Source organism: Chrysemys picta, chromosome 6 (assembly GCF_011386835.1).
Source record: "Chrysemys picta bellii isolate R12L10 chromosome 6, ASM1138683v2, whole genome shotgun sequence".
NCBI classification, from domain to species: Eukaryota; Metazoa; Chordata; order Testudines; family Emydidae; genus Chrysemys; species Chrysemys picta.
In genome coordinates, this window is record NC_088796.1 from 46,705,987 (window position 1) to 46,725,857 (window position 19,871).

The 19,871-nt window shown below is 40.7% G+C and overlaps 1 protein-coding gene across 7 annotated transcripts in view; it reads left to right on the top strand.

Annotated features, from left to right (window-relative positions):
- The window catches only part of POC5 (POC5 centriolar protein), a 77,667-nt gene that overhangs the window by 30,792 nt on the left and 27,004 nt on the right, over nucleotides 1–19,871 (top strand). For 2 of the 7 annotated variants that reach the window (XM_065550119.1, XM_065550121.1), the window contains exon 3: nucleotides 13,250–13,400. In XM_065550119.1, the coding sequence (XP_065406191.1) occupies nucleotides 13,250–13,400 (151 nt within the window). Of the gene's footprint in view, nucleotides 1–1,637; nucleotides 1,922–5,459; nucleotides 5,545–7,596; nucleotides 7,727–13,249; nucleotides 13,401–19,871 lie in introns of those variants that run through there. The other 5 variants (XM_065550118.1, XM_065550120.1, XM_065550122.1 and 2 more) reach the window with 5 other exon arrangements.

The following is a 19,871-nucleotide window of genomic DNA, read 5'->3' on the forward strand; positions in this document are numbered from 1 at the left end:
CTACAGCCCCGGCCCTTAAAATAGCCGCCGGAGACCTGCCACCGCCTCCCCAGGGCTCCGGCAGCAGGGCTCCAGGGACGATTTAATGGGCCCAGGGTGGTAGCGGCTACTGGAGCCCCGGGCCCTTTAAATCACTGCCTGAGCCCCTGGCTGCCCCTGCTACCCTGGGGCTCCAGCAGCGTGGCTTGGGTGGCGATTTAAAGGGCTCAGGGGTCCCATTGCTGCTACCCTCTGGGGCCCGTTAAATCGCCACCCAAGCCCCGCTGCTGGATCCCTGGGGTAGCGGCAGGCAGGGCTATGGTGGTGATTTAAAGGGCCAGGGGCTCCTGGCTGCCGCTACTGCAGTGTTGCCCCAGGCCCTTTAAAGCTCCACCAGAGGCCGGGCCCCCTCTGATGGTGATTTAAAGTGCCCGGGGCTCCACTGCGGTAATAGCAGCTGGAACCCCAGGCCCTTTAAATCATCCCTGGGGCTCCTAGCCGCCTCTGCAGCTGGTAGCTCCGGGGGTGATTTAAAGGGCCCGGGGCTTCCAGCTACTGCTACCACAGCCCCAGCACCAGGCCCTTTAAATCCTGATTTAAAGTGCCTGGGTATTTAAAGGCCCCGCCTCTTCCGGTTGAGGCCCGGCCCCTCCTAAGGACTCCGGAGTACTGGTAAATCCTTTAAGTTACTTTCACCCCTGGGATGTGGACTGACTATTGCTGGGGATGAAGTTTTGTGGTGGTTTGGCTGCTTTTGTTTTGATTACGTGTATTTTAGTGCGTGTTAAAAGCATCTAGAAGTAACCGAGAGGTTTTAAAATATATTTATAAAAATCTAAAATAAAATACAGTATATTATATTTTTGTGTATATTTGCTCTAAGTTTATACATTTAGATGCTATGTTTCTTCAGTCATCAGGCTAGTGTCAGGCTAAATGTCATGTCTATTTCATAAGTTATCGGGGCTAGACTGTTGGACATGTGTCTGTTGTACACCAGATGGTGTAGCTGTCACCAGCAAAACTGGAGGCTATAATTTAGTGTGGAGCGGTTTTACACCCCACCAGCTGTTCTACAAAAAGCATGATTTAAACAAAGAGACTAATGGGCAAAGGGACTCTCTATATTCCCTATTATATGCAAGTACGGCCTTTCTATTAATTATAGCCCCAGGACTTATTGCTATTGGCCACTCGATGGTCACACGCAATGGAGTGTTTTTGCTCCAAATGTAAATGTAGCTTTTGCCCAACATCCTGAGCTACACTGACAGCAAGAACCAGAGGGGCACCAGTCTCTCTACCCCAGCTGTCCTGTCTGAGAGTTTAAAACAACCAAGGGACACTGGGGTGACCTGTATGTGTTTTGCTGGCTCAGCCCAGAGCACCAGTGCGGGCAGCCCCCCGACGGGACTGGTGGGTTTTTCATGGATTTCTGCAATTGACAGGAGCGTCCCAGGCAGCCGGGGCCGTTAGGCCGAGCGGCCCTAGCGTCAGCCACGCACAATACGTGCCTGAACCCACTGACGGCAACAGAAATCCGGCCCTGCTCACGTGACACCCTCACGCTAACTGCCCGTTCACTACCCGCCTTCCCGGCCCGGGCAGCATCGCTGGCCAATCAGCGGGCGGAAGCAGTCCTACCCACGGGGCACGCGAGAGACGGGCAGAGCGCTCCACTCCCAGACGTGAGGCGCCCTGGCAGCCGCAGCTCGCCGATGGGGGAGGCAGTTACCTGTGAGCCCCGCCCCGCGTTAATTGCGCACATAGTGATTGGCTGCGCTACGAAACGGCTATCCAATGATAGGATGCTTTACAAAAGTACTCAGAACCAATCTCAGAGACTTTGGCTTTTACCGACGGCAGTTTGAAACTGTCAAGCTTCCGAGTCTTCTGGGGCCGCACCGCGGGAGGCTGAGCCCGTAGGCGGGGGGCTGCGCAGGTATGGGGAGCTCGCGGGGTCCTGCAGGGGAGACTGAGTCCCTCCCAGCCTCCCTGGGGAGAAAGGGGCGGGTGCACATCATACAGTGGAGAGTCTCCATAGTTCTATGAGCCTGCAGGCCCCCCCATAGCCACGGTCTCCCACCCCTCCCCCCCGGCTACTGCCCTACAGCCACGGCCCCTAATTCCCAGCCCGTCCTATAGCCACGGCCTCTCCTGTCCTTTGGGCCTCCCGCCCCATAGCCACGGGCCCTTCTGCCTCGCCCCTCCCCCATAGACACGACCCCAACTGCTCCTCTGCCTCCTCGAATAGCCTCTGGCCCTGTGTCTCCCTGCCCCATAACCACAGCTGCCACTGCCCCTCTGCCTCCCCCCCCGCCGCAACCTGACCCCCACTGACCCATAGCTCCTACTGATCCCCTTCCATCCCCTATAATTGTATCCCCCACTAACCATCATGCCTCATAACCCTTGTGGCCCCCCTGCTCCAATATCTACAGTCCTTGCTGAACTTCCCCACCTGCCCATTATTCACAACCCCCACTGAACCCAGCTCCATGTATGGTTATACATTAACACAATTAGCGTATTTGTAATTTTATCTGAACTTCTATGTCCATTTGTGACTCGGAGATTTTCATTGAAATCCTAACACTTCCCCTGCACACCTGTGAATAGATGAGTCTCTCCCTGGATTCCACACTCCTATCACTCCTTCAGTTTTGTCAAATCCCCCACATTATTATCTATGACCTTATACAGTTAGCTTTGTGGGTAGCACTTGCAATTATTAGCAGTGCCCTCAACATGACTACTTGTGGAGTTATCCACGGCCCTCACTGAACATGTGACCTTCCATCCCATATTTCAATACAGTAATAATCCCCTTCCCTGGTGAGAATCATTAACCTGTTTTCTCAGTTTTTTGTTCCTGTCTTCCCCATTCCCCAGAGACTTTTGAAGACCCAATTGCTTCTCCCAATCTGCACATATCAGCAGTATTATTGTTCAGTCTGACCTTGCTCTCACTAGTGCCCTTTGTAGTAGTTGTTCACTCACCATTGGAACAACTCTACTGGTGGTACTAATGGTGGAAGCTGTAGAGTGACCATTACTTGGAAAGTCCAAATACAAAACTTAATAGTATAGATATCACCTGTGTTTGCAAACTCAGGTGAGGTAAGGGGGGGGGCGGGGGGAAGATGAGGTGAACCCTGGCTTATATATAGAGAGAGGACAGATTTTCTTTTCTAACCTACAGAAAGATGCCCCTGCTAAGAGCTGTGTCAATACCAGGTTATTTGCAACATACTACGCTTACCAAAGAAAAGTAAACATTGAACTGATCTCAGATCCTCACTTAAAGTCAAGTGCTTTGCCCACTGAAATCAAAACAAATAAGTTACTCTTTGCCCTAATTGGACCTTGATTTCTGAAAATAGTGATCTCAATGCAGTAAGCCAGTCTTGCTGTTTTGTTTTAGTGTGGGTTTCTGTTGTGAAATCTATTCTCTGGATATAAACTGAGAGAATTCCAAAATTTAAGACATACTGGATTTTTTAATTTCAAATAAATGACCCAAACCTGAAACCGACAAATCTTGCAATTGTTTTCGTTGCACAACAAAGTGCACAGTGAAGAGTTTTAGCAAATACTTGAAATTTCACTCTGTGTGAGTGTGTGTGTGTGTGTGTGTATATATATATATATATAAACAGCTATTATATAGCTTATGGCACATTGGGCACTAACATTAATTGGAGACTCGGCAGTCCTGTCTCTGAGTTTGGACCAGAAACAATCACAGCCTTTAAATTGCCTTTGAAGCATTTTTAAAATGTCAATTTCTCTGTTCTGAGTGTAACTTTCCATTCCCCAAGTCATGGATAATTCAGAGGCAGGACATGCTGCATCTCCCATCTTTGAAGTATCTACAACAGTCACCCTGAGTGCTGAGAAACCAAAAGTGTGAATTTCAGCAAGGGATTAAGTATCCTAGGGTGTCCAGTCTCTCTAACAGATTTTAAATTAGTTAAAACAAATTCAAAAGCATAGTTGGGAAAGTAGCTTAAAGCTTTTCTTTATCTTTTTACATGACTGCATTGATCTTGGAGGCTATTGTGGCTAATTTGTTCTGATGTCTGTGTGTGCTATCCTCCACAAATATGAGTTTGGGCCCTGACAGCATGCCTGTGCATCATTGAATTTAGTGGAGCTCTGTGTGAGTGCAAGGGTGTGCCCATCTAGAGTCAGTTGCAGGATTGGGGCCTGGAATTATTAACTAGGGTGTGCTCCCATTTTTAAATCCATTTTATAAAGTGAACTATTGTAGCATTGCCCTCTGCAGTGTGTAAAACCCTGACAACATTTACATCAAATGACTAGATTTATGGGTTTATTGGCTGTGTAAAAGTTCATTCTGGTGAAATCTTTGCATACATGATTTCTGCCTACATAGTTTTCTTCCGCACACCAGAAAATTAGGAAAGTTACTTAAATTCTGCAAGTATTGAAAGTAAAAAACAACTATACTAGAGGCAAAAAGTTTATGTAGTGCAAGAACGGTCTCTTTTGTTGTTGTTTTTTTGTTTTGTCTCCCCCCCCCCCCCCCTCCACACACACACAACCCCCCCCTCCCCCCCCAAAAAAAACAACCCTGAAACTGTTTAAGCGATACTCAGGCTAATTGATCATCCAGTAATGGAGTCTCCCCACTCTTAATGTGCAAACACAACTTCCATCCATGTTACTACACATAACTAGGGGAATAAGACGCTACCTATTGCTCATCACTTTGAAAACCAGAATGGATATACAGATACTTAAAGGTGGTTACTTTCTGCCAATTTAATGATAAAATTTAAATGAATACTGGCAAATTAAAAATTATACTTCTATCAGAAAATATCTATTTCAGTTTTCTTTTCTTACTTTATTTCACTAGTATAGACAGCCAGTTTCTTCTGTTGTCTGTGTAGGTTTTTTATACACAACCCTTTCCCCTGCCTATAAAACAACTTGCATGAATGTACTCTAGACAAAACTTTCCTGTTCTCTTTTGCTCAGACACAGCTAATACCTTGTTCCTCACCTTCACACCAGATAACCATACCACCCTGTCATACACTCTCTAATCAGTCCTCCTAGCTCACAAATTCATACTTGACTCAATCATCGTTTGTTTATTCACCCATTCTCTTCTGCGCCCCACAAAATCTACTGCCTTCCAGCAGGGACGTCAGCACCTTTCTTCCTGTTGGGCCTCAAGTCCTTTGACTGCTCCATGTCCCAGGTCCCTACATAGGGTCTATCCTACCCAACTCCCTTGTTTAGGGAAGCGCCACAATCATTTGTTGTAACTAGAAAATGAAGTCCAGCTTCTGCTATTTTATAGAATTGTCTTTGTGCAGAATGAACAGGAGTACTTGTGGCACCTTAGAGACTAACAAATTTATTAGAGCATAAGCTTTTGTGGACTACAGCCCACTGCTTCGGATGCATTATAGACTAACACGGCTGCTACTCTGAAATTTGTGCAGAATGTCATCAGATGAGGAGAAAAGCTCAAGTCCAGTTTTGCCAAAAGACTCAGATCGAGGCAGTTCTGTCTCTTCAGATCTTCAGGTAGGACAGAAGCAATTGCATTTGAACCTCTTTTACGGCATTTTATTTGACAAAGTGTAACTGTGAAGAAATGCTGTGGATAACTTTTTTCATCTTTTTTAATTGTTATTTATTTTAGGCATACAATAGAGAAATAAAAATGTTAATGGAAGGAAGCAAAATAGAGAATACAAGCAAAATTTGAGTTTTTAATAAGCAAATAACCACATTGCTAATTTTTGCTTAGTAAAGATTCAAACTTGATGTAACTGCACACAAAAAATTTAATATATGGAGCATGTGTCTTGACTAAGCTTAAGAGACAGCACATTAATCCCAAAAGTAGAAAAGTGCTGCTTTCTTACAGGTGTGAATTACCAAATTAAAACAATAAAACTGCTATTAAGGATAGAAAGCATCATTCTGCCTTTTGACTCTAGTGGCTAACCAATATTCAAGATCTTGAATGTTGTTTACATTAGGAGGAAAAAACTATGCTAGTAGTTTCTTTGGTGCAATCCTGTTTATTTACAAAGATGTACATAGTCCCATTTCCTTGAACACAATAGGAATCAAACAGAAGGCAGTTTCTTTGCTCGATATTCCAAGCCTCTTTTTCCAGCCAGCGCTCTACCCAGAAAGTTCTCTTTGCTTTTTTTTTTCCCCCCAGTGTCATGGTGCAAGTACTTCTCTGGCTGTCCTTACCTTTCTGCTGCCTTATCCTTCTTTGGTATTTATCTGTGTCTGCCCAGCTCCCATGCCCCCCAAAATACCCAGTCTTCTGCATTTGCATTCTTCCCCCAGTGAAGCCTCTCTGCCCCCATAGCTTAGTTCGTGACTAGCCTTGCCTCTGGCATGTCTTTTGGATGGTTGTTCTTATTATTTCAGCTATATGCTTTCCTGGGTCTGAGGCGGCTGGAGCACTATTTCCTCCCTTAGCCTCTCTGGCACACTTCCTGTACACTTTCTGCTACCCCTTCATGGAAATGGAGTCCTGCATCCCACTTGCCTCAGGCCCCAAAGACCAGCATTGACCCATACGATATCCTAGTAATTCAAATATACCCTTTCCCAGAACTCTGCCCAAATCGTTGAGCCTTCCAGTTTCCTTCTTCAACAGGCCAAATGGTAGGTGTGGCATGTGACAGACACTTTGCTCAATATTCTAACACCATTGCACTCGTGCATTATTTGTTAACCAAAGAGCACATATCATTTAGAAAACCGCTAACATCCTAAATGAGATGCTGCTCACTAGCTCATCCTTCCCTTGGGAGTCTTTGGGGTCCATCTGTGTTCAGGAAGGCAGGGTTCTCCATACCTTATGAGGCTCCTACATGCAGATCTTTTCAGCCTGAGCTGGTGAAAAGTGATTGAAGAGTTATGGGATCAGCTCCTGTCTTTTTATAACCTTCTAGCCCCTCTATCATGTGACCTCCTGGCCAGTGCCAACTGTTGATCCTGTTGCTAGGAGGATCTTCCCTTGACAAACTAGTTCTCCAGGTTGAGAGCCTGTCTTTTGGTAGAGCAATTACATTTGAGTGGTCAAATACTTGAGTCAGTGGCCCTATTTTGTTAGCCCTTTGCCACCTACCTTTCGAATTGTAGGCCAACATGGAGGCAAAAGTGCACAGAGAAGCTGCTATATTCAAAATGTAGCTTGCAGCTTGTTAAAGCTATAGAGAGAGTTAAAAATCTCACAAAACTAACAAGCTGTGCAAAAAATCTCAAATCATCATAAGTTATAGCCATGGCTGAGGATGGATCAACATTATTTGGAAAGCTTAGAAGAGAATGGTTTGAGCTCTCACCTGGATTTGCAGCATCACCAGTCTTTTTCATCCACAAGAATTATTTTAATTAAAGAAAATGTATGTTTGAATGGGTTGAGGTTTTTTTTGTATTCTTAATCTTTCGATCTTTTCAGCACCTATAACATGAGCTCAATACTAACAAAGATTCAACTTTCTCCTTTATTTAGTATAGAGATATTTTCAAAATATGTACCTTCAACCACAAAATAAATTACAATCCCTCTCTTTTTCCTGCTGTACCTTCTGTGGGACAGGATGGCATGAGGATGCATCACTGCTGACCAGGGTGAAATTGTGGCACGTTGAAGTCTAGCAGAACTGCCGTTAATGTCTGTTGGGTCAGGATTTCACTCCAGAGGTCTATGGTCTAAAGATGTCAGCCCATTCAGGTGTTACTATACTTCCTCCCCCCACCTTTTTTGTGACTGCTCATTGATATGGTATCTGGGAGGAAGCATGTCCACCCTCTCAGAAAAGGAGGTTGAAAATGACTGGCTTTTGGGAGATTTCAGTACCCACCCAAAACCAGAACTATTTTATGTCTATTCTAATTGGCACATGGTTTCATCCCCTCTAACCTTTCCTTCTTTGTTCACACAAAGATTTTACAATACAAGTGTCCTATCAGAAACTTTAAGTTCCAGAAACCGTATATCCGAACTTGTCTTTAATTGTCCCAAACAATGGATCTTCTATCACATCCCTTGAGAATCTATTCTACAGTCAGCTACATCTCAGTACAGGGGAGTTGAGTCTGATAATGAAAGGACATTTTCTTTTTCTTAATGTAATCCCATTATTTCTAGTTATATATCTGTGTATTGCTCCATCTCCAGAGTTAACATTTTCAAATATTTGTAGACTTAAATTCCTGCTTGGCTGAGTCTGTATTGTTCTGAAACCTTAAAACAGGTCAGCTAGAGAGCTCCCCTGGCTTTACATTTGGTACAGTGTGCTATTGAAGAGGTTTGTAAAGCACTTTAAAGGTGAAAGGTGCTGTTTAAGTTTTAAACATTAGTAAATGCAATCTAATGGCACCTCATTCCCTGGTCAGAAATCGGACTACAATATAAGCTTGGTCCTTAATGTAGCTCTTGCTTCTTAAAGCCACTAGAAACCACAATTGTTTTATGGAGTTTGAACAGATATTTTCTCTTATAGGAATGTAGCCAAAGTAGGCTAATTTTAGTGACAAAATAAGGTTTTGCCAGTTGGTAGAGAGGCATCCTAGCTTTCAGTCACTCAGTGGAACAAGTGTGTAATGTTGAAGCCCTTTTCTCAGGTTGAGCTGATATGGTTTCTACCTGTCGGGCATCTATACATTTGTCCCTTTGAACTATAGATTTAGAAGGGATTCATCTTTGCAAGGCATGTGCTTCTTCCCCAAGTATAGTATATAGTATAGTGTGTGTGTGTATAATATATATATAGCTATGCCTCTTGTTGAATCCACCATCAGAAAGCCTATCGGCAAGGACAATTCATCCATATTTCCAACACTTAAGTCAGAGGATAAGACAAAGGCATTGCCATATAACAAGCCCTGAAAATGGACAGGATTGTGTCTGTATTAAATTGTTACTGAATATCAGGCAGGTCCTGAGGTCAATATACAGATCATAATCATCCTTACGGTTGGTTCAAAGTCTAGTCTAGTGTGACAGTCACTATGGGTCAGATTTACAGAGATACTTAACATCTATATACTGATGCTGCTTTTCTTAGAACTACTAGAGTCTTGATTAAAAAAATAATCTTGAAATCCTAGTGTCATAGAAATTTCTGTCCGTTCCAGCAGAGGAATAAGGAGAGACGGACATAGCTAGCCAAGCAAGGAGCCGCGGGAGGGGCGATCCGTTTATGTCAATTGCAATTGGGTTCGAGCTCATAAGTCAGCAAGAACAAAGAAAACACTTAAACCAAAGCATTATATGCAGTTGCTTATGATAATCTATTGCTCTGATTGACCAAAATTTGCCATCATTACAATACATAATTAGCAAGCTACATGTATCTGCCCCTCTTATGACCCCTTATTGTTCATTTACTTGCCCCCCACCCTTGTTATTTTGCAAACTAAGTAGTTAGTTATCTATAGGATACAGGCACAGGGAGTTCCATTGTCTATAGGTTTGGAGTTTGGCTACATTTCCTCTTGAAGGAACTTCCTGAGTTAAGACAACCTATAGCTGACACTACATGTTTCCCATGTGTATGTTACAAATTTGCCCCCTGGCAGTTGAGCAGAATAATTTTATATCACTAGAATCCTAGAAACAGGACTGGAAGGGATCTGGATAGATCATCTAGTTCAGTCCTCTGCATTGAGGCGGAACGAAGTATTATCTAGCCCATCCCTGACAGGTGTTTGTCTAACCTGCTCTTAAAAATCTCCACTGATGGAGATCCACAGTCTCTCTAGGTAAATTGTTCCAATGATTAAGTACCCTGACAGGAAGATTTTCCTACTATCTAACCTAAATATCCTTTGCTGTAATTTAAATCCACTACTTCTTGTCCTGTCCTCAATGGATAAGGAGAACAGTTTATCACTCTTCTCTTTATAACAGCTTTTTACATACTTGAAGACTGTTACCATGTACCCCCTCAGTCTTCTCTTTTCCAGATTACACAAACCCATTTTTTTCTATCTTTTAGGTCATGGTTTCTAGACCTATAATAATTTTTGTTGCTCTCCTCTGGTTTTTCTCCAAATCTTTCCTGAAGTGTAGTGCCCAGAACTAGACACACTAGTCCAGTTGAGGCCTTATCAGTGCTGAGTAGAATGGAAGAATTAATGTTTGTCTTACTTACAACACTCCTGCTAATACATCCCAGAATGATGTTTGCTTTTTTTTGAAACAGTATTACATTGTTGACTCATATTGAGTTTGTGACACACTATAATCCCCAGATCCTTTTCTATAGTACGCCTTCCTAGGCAGTCATTTCCCACTTTGTAGTTATGCAATGGATTATTCCTTCCTGAGTGTAGTACTTTGCATTTGTCCGTATTGAATTTCATCTTATTTATTTCAGACCACTTCTCCAGTTTGTAAAGATCATTTTGAATTCTAATCCTGTCCTCCAAAGTGCTTGCACTCCCTCCCAGCTTGGTTTTGTCTACAAACTTTATAAGTGTACTCTTTACATGCAGATATTTAATAGAACCAGGCCCTGGACAGATCCCTGCAGGACCCCGCTTGATATGCCCTTCCAGCTTGACAGTGAAGCACTGATAACTATTTTGAGTTTGGTTTTCCAACCAGTTATGCACCCACCTTATAGTAGGTTTGTCTAGGCTATATTTCCCTAGTTTGCTTATGAGAAGGTCATGTGAAACAGTATCAAAGCCTCACTAAAGTTGAGATATATCACATCTACTGCTTCCCTCCATCCACAGGGCTTCTTACCCTGTCAAATAAGGCTATTAGATTGGTTTGACTTGATTTGTTCTTGATGACTCCATGCTGACTGTTACTTATCACCTTATGTCTAGGTGCTTACAAGTTGATTATTTAATTATTTGCTCAAATTTCTTTCTGGGTACTGAAGTTAAGATGATGGGTTGATAATTCCCTGGGTTGTTTATATTCCCCTTTGTTTAATAGATAAGTACTACATTTGCCCTTTTTCAGTCCTCTAGTATCTCTCCTATCCTCCATGAGTTCTCAAAGATAATCGCTAATGGCTCAGATCTCTTCAGCCAGTTTCTTAAGTATTTTAGGATGTATTCCATCAGGCTCTGTTGACTTGAAAACATCTAGCTTGTCTAAGTAAACTTAACTTGTTCTAACTTGTTCTTTCCCTCTTTTAGCCTTAGATCCTACCCATTTACACTGATGTTCACTACATTTGTCATCCGATCACGCTAACCTTTTTGGTAAAAGCTGGGAAAGGGGGGGGAAGTCATTTAGTATTCAGCTATTGCTGAGTTGTCTGTTATAGGTTTTTCCCATCTCATAGAATAATGGGCCTATTGTGTTCTCAGATATATTAATGTTTTAATATTGCAAAACTAGGCTAAATAGTCCCAACCTGTCTGACCTCCAGTTTCCAGCACTTTACCTCTAGAAGCCAATTTTATGCTCCAGTGGGATTTTTTAGTTGATGTGCAGCACTGAAATAGCTTTGGAGTGATATTTAGGGGACGGGGGGGGGATAATGTTTTGTATCCATGTGAACATTAAACCATTTGGGCTTTTTTTTTTTAATATATATATACACACACATTTCACATTTGTTGGCCACCTCTGCACTTCAGTGACAGGGTTGGGTTTTTTTTGTTTTGATTTTTTGAATAGGATAGAGGCTTCTCCTTTTGGTTAAATCACTTAAAATGTTCATAGTCCACATTAAATCTCATAGTTTGCTCTTTGCTTGTTTCAATTTAAAAAATAATACAAACTTCCTTTCTGTCAGCATTGCCCTGTAACTTTCTATGGCAAAGTTCCATGCCATAAATTTGGTGACTGTTTTAGATACATGAGCGATACTTCTGTGATATTACATGTTGGATCAGTTTGGATATACTGTCATGTGTTCTTGCAAGTAATTAATGGGGTCTTACTGAGAGAAATGAGGACTTCAGAGGACTGTCTATATACTCTACTTTTCCCTTGGGTTTGGTATGACTATTTTGAGTGCTCGGGATGTACATATTAAGCAGCATAACAGTGAGGAGAAGAAGAGTGTGGCCAAACCATGTGACTGGAAATGAAAACATCTGTGTTGCATCTGTGTGTTTTGCTACCTTCTTGCTGTCTGATTTTGAGCAGATGCATTAACCTTGGTCAAATTAATCCTTGCCCAACTCACCATGCAGGGTTGCTATGAAACTTGATTTATCATTTGTATTGTGTAGTGCCTTGATATTCTAAAACAGAAGGGACAGTAGGAGTAAATAGTGATGTTGTTAGTTTACTAACAGCTTTGAACTGTTGGTTGGGCTGTCATTTCCTTGACATCTCCCTGTACTCCGGTCACAGCAAATTTCAAGGGAATCCAATTTAGCGTTTCATTGTTAGAGGACTCAGAAAGCTCAACCTTTAAACAGGAGTTGTGATGCGACCTCAACTATAGTGGTGTTGCAGGGTTGCTATAATACATAGCAGATTTCTGAACACAGTTTCACTAGAGGTGCTTGCATACTATGTAAAGTGATAAAACCCATTTCTGGTATGCTACAATAACACACATTGAAAATTATACAGTCCAAGTTCTGGAGTTTATGGTGGTGGTGGGAAGCTAGATTGGTCTTTGTTTTTCTAATAAGGTATAAATGTAACATGCAACAAAAGTTAAATATTTTAAAGTAGGTGAGAATATTCAAATCAAATTTAGACGGGAAGATATTAAACAACCAAGTCTCATATTTTTAATTCCTCCCAGATATATTCTCATTGTACAAACATTGAAACCTGATTTACTCCTCATTGGCACCTCTGTGATAGGAATAAAACTATATTTCTTCATATACAATAAGAATGATGCACAAAAGCAGTAGTAGGCCATCTGATAACTTACTGTAAGTGATTTGAAGAAATATTTGTCCAACTCTTATGCTGTTTTTTAAAGGAATTTAGAGTGCTTCCTATAAGATCTGTAATTTTAGTTCAGCTAGAAAGGATTATTTAGAATGTGTACTGTGTGGCCGTTATAATGCATTAACTAGAAGACAGTATGGGCTTTCTAAAATAGGAAATAAAAGGGAGCTAAATCATTAACTCTGCCTATTAAATTGAAGGGAAACAGCTGAGCCATGAAAACATAAGTAAAATTATTATTCTGCCATGTGATACAAAACTCTCATTTAAAAGCTAACATATCCATTTTCATTCCTTTCTTCCTGTGTTTGCGTTTTAAAAACGATGACAGTAGCTGTATAATTATTTACCATCCTGTTGTGACAGGATGAATATGAAGAGCTGCTTCGTTATGCCGTAGTGACTCCAAAGTTTGAACCGTGTGTCCTGAGGCAGTCTGAGCCTGCTGCAGAACTGACAGCACATGACAGATTTTCAAGTTTAATGGATGAAGTCATCAATCACCCTAAGACTCCAGGTAGTGTGTGGGGAGTGGTGGTGGTGTGGGGAAATGTTTTTCTGTTTGAGTATAAAGAGAATTTTCATAACATAAATAGATACTCAGATAAAAGTATCTGGTGATTGCATAATTTGAACTGCACTGTCTGATATAATATGCAAACTTGGTTACTTTAAGAAAAAAAACTAGTGATAACGGGTTCTTTTAAATATCTGCTATTCTGGAGTTCAAAACATAAGTGTTGTGATGTAGTTAAAGCCTTTAGCATTGTTTGTCTAGTCTTAAGTTTTTAGGGAATTTTGACATTTTTAAAGAACTGTCAGCCTTATATCTTTCTTTAGCTTAAATCTACCTTGAGTAATAGTTAGAAAATAAGCTAAGGAGGGAGTTCTACTAACAGGCGATCCCAAAACCACTGTCTGTGGAGCACTCCTGATGGTTTGTGGAAAGCTGGCTGGCTACATGGTGCTGGTGGTTGCTAAATCACAACAAAGAACTAAAAATACATACTGGGTAAATAGTTTTCGTTTTCCTGAGGGTGAATGCCATAGTTTCCATAGGGATATTTTGCAATATGGAATGGGAGGGGAGGTGGTCCACAAAGCACACTCTATTAAGATGTGGTCCGCATTAACAACAAGTATTTTCAATTTTTTTCAAATACATACTATGAGATTATATGTTCTTCTCTTAAGAAGTGAAGATACTAGCAAATGACACCAAAATAAAATAGACTCCTTTACACGTACATCCATGAGAATATGAGATTTTTCTCTGATGCTAATGACCAAGTATTGCCACTTGGTAATACCCTTCCACTGATGTCTTTGAACTGACAACTTTAAACCTAAGAAACCAGTGCTATGTGTTACTTCAAAGTACCTTGGATCATTTTCCCTTTCATCTTATAACATATTGTACTGACTTTTCCTAAGAACATAGCTTTTCATGTTAGAGAGCTGTTGTGAGAGTAGTTTGAGGAAGAATAAGCATCATAAGATAAAGCAAAGCATTTTGTGTCTTGTCTAATGTGAAAAGATGCTCCAACATGGAGAGCATTTATTAAGATGCACTTTTTTATCAATAGGAATCTGCTGGGTGTACACAATGTTTAACTAGTTTAATTTTTAAAATGGCTTTTTTTGTTTAATTTTTTAAAATTTTCAAGTAGTAACAATGTAACAGTTCATTGGATGTTCCAGTCCATGTTTTCAGGGCAGCAGTAGCAGCTGTGTCCCTTGTACTTCCCCTTCCACAGAGGTTTGGCCAGTTGATCTGTGTAGTGAAAGCCACATTCATAGAATCATAGGGTTGGAAGGGACCTCAGGAGGTCATCTAGTCCAACCCCCTGCTCAAAGTAGGACCAATCCCCAACTATATTTTTTTGCCCCATTTTTTGCCCATAAATGGCCCCCTTAAGGATTGAACTCACAACCCTGGGTTTAGCAGGCCAATGCTCAAACCACTGAGCTATCCCTACCCCCTACATTCATGCACTCTGGCCAGCAATACCCTTGCTTCTACTGTCCCCCTCCCTTCCAAACACACAGATGCCACTTGAAGAAATGCTTATTCATTTATAAGAGGAGCTGAGTCATCTTCTGAGCTGAGCCATTAGTGCATCATCTCCAAAACTACTCCCCAGTGCAGCACAACCACAGTGGATTCTCTGAACATAAGAACCTCTGTGGGAAGGGGTAGAAGGCAGGTTTTTACCCCGATAAGAGCACAAGAGTGGCAGGTGATACTGAAATGCAGACACACAAGGAATTTGAGAACAATGAATGCTGTCATGGAAAGGTTCAAATGCAGTCTCTGTAGTTCTGTGCTTATGAAGCTTACGTGCCTGAGCATGAAGTGACCTCTCTGGGATGAGAAGAGGTGATGAGAATGTTTGTGGTTACATCTACACTACAGCTGCGATTGACGCTCTGAGATCGATCCACCAGCGGTCGATTTAGCGGGTCTAGTGAAGACCCGCCAAATTGACAGCAGCTCTTCAGTTGACCCCCCCTTGGTAATTCGACCTAAGGTATGTCGACTCCAGCTACGTTGTTCATGTAGCTGGAGTTGCGTAGCATAGGTCGCCTTACTGCAGTAACGTAGACATAGCCTGTGTCCTGTATGGGAAGTGTGTCAGTGCTGTGTAATAAACAGTAACATGCCCAGTGCCGACAGTCGGCGCCAAAGAAGTCACAGATCTCTTAAAAATCACAGAATACATGACCTCTGTGACCAATTCATAGTCATAGAGTTCCACGTTGTCCTCCCAACTCCTTCTAAAGTGAGAGCAGATACATCTGGGAATAGAATCCACTTTGGTACAAATTATTTGAATTCAAAAGAATTTTTCTCTGGGCTTCAAATCTCCCAGCACAATGAATGTGGATGGTGGGGGAAACATTAATTACAATTGGTTAGTTTTATGTATCTTTCAGTTTCTCCTTCTGTAAAATGGGGGTAATGAGACTCATCCCCAGTGGAAAGCATTTTGATATCTATGGATAAAAAGCACTAAGTAAGAGCTAGGTGGTATTAACATGATGATGTGGGTCAATAGGATTCAAACACAATTGTAAAATTCTAGAATTCTAGGACAGTTCTAGAACAAGTTGCTGAACCTGTGAAGGTAAATGGGAAAAGTCCCAATTTTGTACCAGTTTGGAACAATATTACATAGCAAATCCCAGTCCAAAAAATACTGCTGTTGTTGACTAGAGATTTCAATTCCAACCACATTGAAGTCAGCCTCCATGAATACAGTTTTCTGGTTCATCGTATGATTCTCTTCAGATTTGAACAAATGTAGTGCTCGATGCTGACATCCTATTCAAGTTCAGTACCTTGCTCTCAACAGGATTGTTTATGGAGTATGATAATACTTGGTATAAGTAAAGGTAACAGAATCAAGACCCATAGACAGCAGTTTGTTTGATGATTGCTCCTACTTTCTTGCAGAGTGTACTATAGGAAGATCAACAGGCTATCTGTCTGAAAAGAATACGGAGAATCTTTAAAGCTACCATATACACCACAAATATGTATTTATTTTCAGTCAGGCAAAACAGATTGGTTACACTGGTATTTCTAATATAAAACAGCCAAAACCTTGTGAATGACAAGCTTAATAACCAAATAAGAAATTGAGAGATGTTTTCTCCCTGCAAGTTATCCTTGTAAAAATGTTCATTAGGTAAAAATAATCTTACATCCAAGGTCAGCGCTCAGGATTCTGTGTTTCTCTTGTCACGATTTATGACCTGACTAAATTTTTTTTTTTTATTTATACTGTGCTCATCAACTCAGTATCTGAGTGCTTAACAGTGTAGAATTGAATTGGAAGCTCTGCTTTAGTTTGAGTGGATATTCTTGCTGTCTAAACATAGAACCTGAGCTACTAAATTGTCAGGTAAGAAAGGAAAAACTGACTTTAGACTAAATATTTCCAGATAAACAATGTTTTCTTTCATGGTTCAATTAAAACTGACAAATTGAAAAGGGAACTAAAGAAACTTTAGGTTCTTTAGAGAAAAAAGATTCACCTTTACTTCTCTTCAGTCCTCATTGGTAGTGAATTAACTTTTTTTTGTGTCATTTTGAGTTCATAATTTGATAGTAATTTGTTCTGAACTTAAAATGGAAACATTTTTCTAGGTGAGCTATATGCAAAATGTAGCCTCTCAGCTATGCTCCATTCAATTTATCCTGGATCATTTAATACCTCTAAAGATGTATAGTTTCTGTTGCAATGATTTAGGCTCATTTGGTGAGTAGAAGTTCACCCATCACCCCCATCCAATTAAAAGATCTTCAATTTCTGTACTTTCTACGTTTAAATGATTCCTTAAGGGGGTGACTTATCTTTATGCTTGGGTATGGAATTCCTCCACCTCAGCAGACTTAAGCATAACTCTTACTAGACTCAACTTTCCACTATTAGAGTCTGCTGGGGACTATTCCTTATACCATCTCTAAAGTTTTGTTTGTGGTTATTTCAACTGATAAATTTCACTTATTTTTGGTGCTTGTTGATCCTCCTTTCATTGGTCTTTTTAAAAAACAAAAAAACCCCACAAGCATAAGCTGACATTACATCCTTCCCCTGGAAAGCCTTCTGATTTATTAACCTGACAATCTTTCTATTCCCATGCAGTTTATGTGGAGAAGCAAGACTATATAGATTCCAAGGCCAGAAGGAACCATTAGGATCATGTAGTCTGACTCCATATAAACACAGGCCATAGAACTTTCCTAAAACAATTTCTAGAACGACTCTTAGAAAAACATCCAATTTTGATTTAAAAATTCAGTGATGGAGAATCCACCACGACCCTTGGTAAATTGTTCCAAGTTAATTACTCACACCATCAAAAATGTATGCCTTATTTCCCGTCTGAATTTGTGTAGGTTCAACTTCTAGCCATTGATTGTGTTATAAAATTTCTCAGCTAGCTTGAAGAACTCATTATTAAATATTTGTTCCCCAGGGAGGTACTTATAGGCTAAGCAAGTCACTCCTTAACCATCTCTTTGTTAGACTCAAGGAGCTCAATCTATTTAGCTTATCACTATAAGGCATGTTTTCTAATCCTTTAATCATTCTCGTGGATCTTTTCTGAATCCTCTCCAGCTTTTCAACATCCTTCTTGAATTTTTGACACCGGAACTAGAAACAATATTCCAGCAGCAGTCACACCAGTGCCAAATATAGAGGTAAAAATAACCTCATTCCTCCCCAAAATTCCCCTGTTTATGCATCCAAGGATCGCATCAGCCCTTCTGGCCACAGCATCACAGTGAGCACTCATGTTTAGCTGCTTATCCTTCATTACCCCAAATCTTTTTCAGGGTCACTGCTTCCTAAAATAGAGTCCTCCATCCTGTAAGTATGGCCTACATTCTTTGTTCCTAGATGTACAGGTTTACATTTCACCATGTTATAAAACATATTGTTTGCTTGATAAAAATGTTAAATAGGGTAGGACCAAGAACAGATCTCCGCTGGACCCCATTGGAAATAGACCCGCTCAATGATGGTTCCCCATTTACAGTTACATTGAGACAAATCACTTAGCCAGTTTTAATCCATTAAAGGTGCCCACACGTTCATTATATATTGTTCTAGTCTTTTTAAATCAAAATGTCATGCAGTACCAAGTCAAATGCCTTACAGAAGTCTAAGTATATTATATGAAAACTATTACTTCTATCAGCCAAACTGGTCATCTCATCCCAAAAAAATCAAGTTAGTTTGACAGGATCGGTTTTCCATGAACTTGTGACAGTTTGCATTAATTACATTATCCTACTTTAGTTCTGTATTAATAGAGTCTGGTATCAGCTGCTCCATTATCTTGTCCAGAATCGTTGTCAGACTGACAGGCCTATAATTACCTGGGTCATCCTGTTAACCTTTAAAAAAAATTCACAACATTAGCTTTCTTCCAGTCTTCTGGAACTTCCCCAGTGCTCCAAGGCTTACTGAAAATCAAATTAACAGTCTGAGCTCCTCAGCCAGCTCTCTAAAAACTCTTGAATGCAAGTTATCCAGACCGGCTGATTTTAAAATGTCTAACTCTACTAGCATCTGTTTACCATCCTGCAGATATACTAGTGGAATGGGAAGAGTATTATCATCACCATATGGTGAGAATATATAATCTGTTTTTTCCCCAAAAAATATAGGACAAATATTTATTAAACCCTTCTGACTTTTCTGCATTATTATTTTTTATAATTCTACCATTTCCATATAGTAATGGACCAATACCATTGTTGGGGTTCTTTTTGTTCCGAATATATTTCAAAAACTCCTTTTGTCCTTATCTGCTAGGCACTAACTTCTGATTCATCACTATCAACTTCCTCTTTCTTTCATGTTTTTTTATATATAAGGTTGTTTTTTCTTAAATGAGTACAGCCTTCTCCCTTTGGGGGGAGGAGGGGCACATATCTAATAGAGTGTTAAGTGATTCCCACTTACTCACATTTTTTTCGGATTTAAATTCTTCTTCACAGAGGATTTGGCTCATAATTGTTTTCAGCTTTGTGAAATTGGCTATATTAAAGCAACAAGTGTATATATACTGGTATATTACTGGTCTGGGCTTTATTCTGCTTGCATATTATAAATATGATCAAGTTATGATCACTTGTACCTAAGCTACTATTAATTTTTAGTTTTCGATCAGTTTTTCTTTATCATAAGTTAAGAGACTTAAGACATATTTCAATACCTTGAATAGGGCCAAACACTTTTGGAAATTATCCTACTTGTTCGTAGCCTTTGTCTATATATATTAGGGATTTTCAGATGTTCTCCCACTGTTGATTTAGCACCAGTGCAACTCTACCAGTGCTAGAAATGCTAGTGGTGTGTAGCCCAGTCACAGAGGGTTTTACTCCAGTATCATCTTAATCCAATTCTGAAAATGCCCGTGCCTGGTTTACCCTAGAGAGCTTATCATTCTGAGCACGAGTAGCGTTTCA